The sequence below is a fragment of the Phoxinus phoxinus genome (genome assembly GCF_949152265.1).
Source record: "Phoxinus phoxinus genome assembly, chromosome: 21".
Taxonomy (NCBI): domain Eukaryota; kingdom Metazoa; phylum Chordata; class Actinopteri; order Cypriniformes; family Leuciscidae; genus Phoxinus; species Phoxinus phoxinus.
This window is the reverse complement of record NC_136896.1, coordinates 1,641,101-1,647,639: the sequence shown is the minus strand read 5'-3', so window position 1 is coordinate 1,647,639 and position 6,539 is coordinate 1,641,101. Positions and strand designations below refer to the sequence as shown.

Sequence of the window (6,539 nt, the reverse complement as noted above, 5' to 3'; positions counted from 1 at the left end):
TAAGAGAGGGAATTTGACCCTCAGGTAGGCTATTTTATAAATCATATTTTACGAAATGTAATTATGAACACAGGGACCTGTTTCTTGAACATGAAGTGAAATTACTTGTCGATTTTGCAGCAGAATTGCAGGCTGCAGGTGTTCATTAGTGTCAAACAGAGTTTATTTATGCAAATCAGATACTTTAATAAATGAATAACATCTCCTAGGCATTCCGGTGCTCATCATATTGAAAATAATTATAAAATATCCATAACTGTATCTCTCGGTTTATAAATAAAAGAGCAGTGACATCTAGTGGCCGTGTCTAAAAATGCAAACGTCCACTAACACATCGCTTCGAACCTTTCAAAACATACATAAATAACCTCCAAAATGTATATAATTCACACTTATATAAATATAACTGCCTCTGATCGAAATATACATTTTGCAACAAGACTTTCGAATGAGAATGTATTTTTCCAGAGCGCTCCCCGTCGGCAGGTGTCGCTGTGTGCAGATGAGACGCCGGCGACGCGCTCAGTCTTCATGGGAGACTCATGGACGCGCACGCAGCAACGTCAAAGCAAGCAGTGCTGCATGTGGTGGTAGAAGGATCAGACGAGACATTCATTAAACGCTGTAGTGTACACATATATCACCGTAAATATATTAATTTCACTGAATTCACACGCTGACTGCGTGAACGCGCCGCAGTCATGGTGAAGGAGCAGTTTAGAGAGACGGATGTGGCCAAAAAGATGTAAGTGTGTGTGTTGCATGCAGGATAAACACGTTTCATCAGAACTTTACACACACATATCATGTCAGTCTGTTTGTGCATGTGTGTATGACTTGGTTCATGCATGTAAAAGTTGTTCATGCATGTTTATGAGTAATATTGATGTTTGATTCTCTGGCTTTATCAGAAGTCACATCTGTTTTGGCATGAAATCAGCAGAACAGATGAGACAACAGGCTCATATTCAGGTGGTCAGCAAGAACCTATACAGCCAGGACACCAGCCACACACCACTGCAGTATGGAGTCCTGGACCACCGCATGGTACACACACACACACACTACACTCATATACAACAGAAACATGGTTTGTAAGATGATTAAACGAGGCTTGATCATCTCTTGTGTTCAGGGTACCAGCGAGAAGGACCGGCCGTGTGAAACCTGCGGGAAGAACCTTGCGGACTGTCTCGGACACTACGGATATCTGGATCTGGAGCTGCCCTGCTTTCACGTCGGATACTTCAAAGCTATTGTTGGGATCCTACAGGTGAGATCATCATCATCACAACGTGTCATTAAAGGATTAGTTCACTTTTGAAAAAACTTTTGCTGATAGTTTACTCACCCCGATGTCATCCAAGATGTCCATGTCTTTTATTTCTTCAGTGGAAAAGAAATGAAGGTTTTTGATGAACACATTTCTCCATATAATGGACGTCAATGGGCCCCAAACGGTTCAAGGTCCAGATGACAGTGTCAGCGCCGCTTCAACGGGCTTTAAACGACACCAGACGATGAATACGGGTCTTATCTAGCGAAACCATCGTCATTTCAAACATAAATAAAAAAGTTTAAGTTTTATAAATGGTCGCCTTGCTCTGTTCTGTGATGCGCGTTCGTTACGTCATTAATACGCAGTTACGTTGAAAAGGTCACGCTTCTGTGAAAAGTAAAACATTTCTGTCCTGACAAAATTTTCTTTTACAATTTAATATTCCAACACCAGGATACACACACGAGATGGGCATTTTAAACGATAAACTGACACAAAGACATTTGAATATGTGTGTATGGTCCTCCTTCCACACATCTGTAAACACTGACTCGTCAAGCGTGACCTTTTCAACGTAATCGCGTATTAATGACGTCACGAACGCGCATCACAGAACAGAGCAAGGCGAGCGCTTGTGCTTATAAAACTTAAACTTTTTTATTTATTTGTGAAATGACGATGGTTTCGCTAGATAAGACCCGTATTCATCGTCTGGTGTCGTTTAAAGCCCGTTGAAGCGGCGCTGACACTGTCATCTGGACCTTGACCCGTTTGGGGCCCATTGACGTCCATTATATGGAGAAATGTGTTCATCAAAAACCTTCATTTCTTTTCCACTGAAGAAAGAAAGACATGGACATCTTGGATGACATCGGGGTGAGTAACTTATCAGCAAGTTTTTTTAAAAGTGAACTAATCCTTAACTCTTGACTTTTGCCTCAATAAACTCCAATTTAACACCTTGAGTCTATATTGTAGTTTGTTTTGGATGAACAAGAGTGGTGGACAACATTTTTTTGACAATGGTTCCTCTCTCGAGTTTTTGACTATAAAAGAATTGGCCATGGACCCATTTAACATTGGAGTCAATGGGCATGTCCGAAAATGTCATTAAAACAGCCATTAATGTTCGTTTACAAAACTGTGCAACTCACCGAGTGATTAGTGGTGTTCGTTGATGTTCCAGAAACAAAAAGTGTTGCGAAATACAGTTTCTGTCGTGTTTTATTCGTCATTTTGTAAAATCCCATTGTTGAAAAAATAGTTCCACTATAGCAAAATAAACGGATTGGAATCATATATTGCGACGATATATTGTTTATAATCATCAACGAACACCACTAACCACTCGGTGAGTTTAACAGTTTTGTAAACGAACATTATTGGCTGTTTTAATGATATTTTCGGACATGCCCATTGACTCCAATGTTAAATGGGTCCATGGCCAATTCTTTTATAGTCAAAAACTCGAGAGAGGAACCATTGTCAAAAAAATGTTGTCCACCACTCTTGTTCATCCAAAACAAACTACAATATAGACTCAAGCTGTTATATACCGGAATTATCCTTTAATAGTTAGTAAGGTAGTTAAGTTTATGGGATTAAGGGATGTAGAATATGATCATGCAGAATATGGCATTAATATAAGTACTAATAAACAGCCAATATCCTAGTAATATGCATTATAATAATAAACAACAACTTAATAGTGAGAACTTGATTTATATTGATAGTGTTTGTTATTTTTTATTATTGACCACAGTAATGCAAATCTTGTTTATACTCTTGTCCACGCAGATGGTCTGTAAGACGTGTTCTCACATCCTCCTCGCCAAAGAGGAGAAGCTTCAGTTCCTGGATTACCTGCGCAGACCTGGACTGGCGTACCTGCAGAAGCGCGGCCTCAAGAAGAAGATCTCCGACAAATGCAGGAAGAAGACCGTCTGCGTGTCGTGCAACGCGTTTAACGGTAAAACAGCGGATGGATGAATACGGCACTCTTATGCATTGATCATTCCCGGGTGAAAAAGATGTAATGTTAAATGTATTAAAAATGCATTAAAGTGTATTTGTTTTGTACTAAAAACATACTCAAGTACATTTTTAATACATTTAATAGTACGTCGTCTTCACCTGGTAATGATTTGATTTTACTGCACTCCTCTGCATTGATTATTATGATGTGATGAAACATTAGGGTTGGGTATCGTTTGCATTTTAACGATTCCGATTCCAACTTCGATTCTGCTCATCGATTCCTAATTTTGATTCCAATACTGTAAAAAAAAAAAAAACTAGATATCATTCACATTTAGTCTTATTGCAAAACATTTAATTGTAGCTGATTATCATGAACACAGGGTTCCCGCGGATCCTTAAAGTCTTAAATTAGAGAGTGTGTGTGTGAGTGAGTGAGTGAGTGAGTGAGTGAGTGTGTGTGTGAGAGTGTGTGAGTGAGTGAGTGTGAGTGTGTGAGTGAGTGTGTGAGTGTGTGTGTGAGTGAGTGTGTGAGTGAGTGTGTGAGTGAGTGTGTGAGTGAGTGTGTGAGTGTGTGAGTGAGTGTGTGAGTGAGTGTGTGAGTGAGTGTGTGAGTGAGTGTGTGAGTGAGTGTGTGAGTGAGTGTGTGAGTGAGTGAGTGTGTGAGTGAGTGAGTGTGTGAGTGAGTGAGTGTGTGAGTGAGTGAGTGTGTGAGTGTGAGTGAGTGTGTGAGTGTGAGTGAGTGTGTGAGTGAGTGTGTGAGTGAGTGTGTGAGTGAGTGAGTGTGTGTGTGTGTGTGTGTGAGTGTGTGAGTGTGTGAGTGTGTGAGTGTGTGAGTGAGTGTGTGAGTGTGTGAGTGTGTGAGTGAGTGTGTGAGTGAGTGTGTGAGTGAGTGTGTGAGTGAGTGTGAGTGTGTGTGTGTGTGTGAGTGAGTGTGTGTGTGAGTGAGTGTGTGAGTGTGTGAGTGAGTGTGTGAGTGAGTGAGTGAGTGTCAGACTGACCGGTCATGGCTGTTCACGTGAAAGTCGGCCAATTCCGGTCACCAGCCGATCAATCGGTGCATCTCTAGCTATTTGATAACAATACACATTATATAAATATTCTAAAGTACCATAGAAAAACAACAAGCCTATTCATGTACAGAAACTGTAACAAAATGTAAAATAACACGGAAACGCATTACAAAGGAATCAATAAGAGGAATCGAAATGAAAATGTTATAACAAGTATCTGATTCCTGAGCAAGTATTCGAACCCTATGAAACATTGCTCATGTCTCTCCAGGCCCTGTGAAGAAATGTGGCTTGCTGAAGATCATTCATGAGAAGTATAAGACCACGAAGAAAGTCATCGATCCCATGGTGTCGGATTTCCTCCAGTCGTTTGATGTCGCCATTGAACACAACAAAGAAGTGGAGGCACTGCTGGCCAGAGCACAGGTTAATATCCACCAATCAGGATGCAGGAAAACTAACCGTGCTTGTCCACGCAGTGACAGTGTTACTAGGGGGTTAGAATCTGATAGAAGTGAAAGTAGGAGTGCAACGTAGCGCAGTTGATCCATTTTTTGCGCTTGCTTACACTTGAACGGACACACACACACAAAATTATTTCTAATATCTTTCTAAAATCGGCAAGTATTCTCTCGGTTATGTTATCAGTGAACAGCTGAGAAAGAAACCGGATGTTTTCCGGTCTTAAAGTGACAGCGCACACCTAATATTCCTGCTGTTGTCTGTCATTAATGTTAATAAAACAACAAAATACAGCTTTAACAAAGATGAACCTATATTTCATTTCTACAGTGAACAAAGTGTTATTTTACGTTTAGGCCTAATTATGAATTTCTGTTCCTGATACTGTTAAACTTTGTAACTTTGTTATTTAGTATTCATCTCTGCTTGTAATTTGTGTATTTGTTCTTATTTAATTACTGACTCTTCACTTTGTTTTAATAATGTTTGAACTTTATCGGTTAGTAGTTTTTGATGTGTTATCGAAGTTCTTCAAGTGAGCTTTAAGTAATAAATGAGTTAATAAAAGTAATAGTTACATTTATGTATATGTGTGTATGTGAACATGGACCACAAAACTAGTCACATGGGTAAATCTTTTGAAATTGAGATTTATACATCATTTGAAAGCTAAATAAATACGTTTTAAAAAAATTGTCAGGATAGGACAATATTTGGTCGAGACACAACTATTGAAAATCTGGAATCTGAGGAGCAAAAAAATGTAAACATTGAGAAAATCTCCTTTAAAGTTGTGCATGTATGTTCACGATTGTGCTGCATTCACTCACAAAAATACATGTTTTATATATTTACGGTAGGACATTTACTAAATATCTTCATGGAACATGATCTTAATATCCTCATGATTTTTGGCATAAAAGAAAAATGGATAATTTTGACCCATACAGTGTATAGTTGCTATTGCCACAGATATACCCGTGCGGCTCCAGACTGGGTTTGTGATCCAGGGTCACATATTATATTATATATATATATAAAAATTTGCACAGATACGAAAAATTATCCGATCCGAACCGTGAGTTTTGTGATCCGTTGCACCACTAACTGAAAGTTTTATATTTCCTCTTCTCGTTCCTTGTCATCCAGGAAAACCTCAATCCTCTGGTCGTGTTGAATCTTTTCCGGAGGATTCCCAACGAGGATATTCCTCTTCTGCTGATGAATGCTGAGTCCGGGAAACCTGCTGACCTGATCCTGACGCGCCTGCTAGTTCCTCCCCTGTGCATCCGGCCCTCCGTCGTCAGCGACCTCAAATCCGGCACCAATGAAGATGATCTGACCATGAAGTTAACCGAAATCATCTTCCTCAACGACGTCATCAAGAAGGTACGCAGGTTGCATCCGGCCCGTTTGAGATGCCAAACACGAGTAGACGAAGGAAAAACGGTCCAACAATTATTTGAATGGATCAATCAGAATAATTTTGTCCATAGAAATGCACTATTCAGTATTGTAAAGGGACATGACTGACGTATATACTAGAGATGCACCGATGTATCGGCCAATGATCGGTATAGGTCGATTGTTTGTATACTGCCAATGGTCAGTGCCAATTATATCCTGTCAATCAAAAGAGGGCGGAAAAACGTGTCAGACTTTAACTCATACTGTGTGTGTGTAGAAAATGTATCTTGTGTTGAATTAAAGGGCAAGTTAACGTGACGAGAACACTTTAACAGTTAAAGGGGTGGTTGATTATGATTCCACTTTTCTAACTGTAGTTAGTGTGTAATGTTGCTGTTTGA

General features: G+C 39.7%; 1 protein-coding gene across 2 annotated transcripts in view; it reads left to right on the top strand.

The window, feature by feature from the left end:
- Positions 1-524: 524 nt before the first annotated feature.
- Positions 525-6,539, top strand: part of polr3a (polymerase (RNA) III (DNA directed) polypeptide A) — a 33,103-nt gene continuing 27,088 nt past the window's right edge. The window contains exons 1-6 of one of the 2 annotated variants that reach the window (XM_079595080.1): positions 525-745; positions 912-1,047; positions 1,136-1,273; positions 3,077-3,248; positions 4,541-4,695; positions 5,881-6,120. In XM_079595080.1, coding sequence (XP_079451206.1) covers positions 702-745; positions 912-1,047; positions 1,136-1,273; positions 3,077-3,248; positions 4,541-4,695; positions 5,881-6,120 — 885 coding nt within the window. In that variant the 5' untranslated portion in view covers positions 525-701. The remainder of the gene's footprint in view (positions 746-911; positions 1,048-1,135; positions 1,274-3,076; positions 3,249-4,540; positions 4,696-5,880; positions 6,121-6,539) is intronic. The other variant, XM_079595079.1, reaches the window with a different exon arrangement.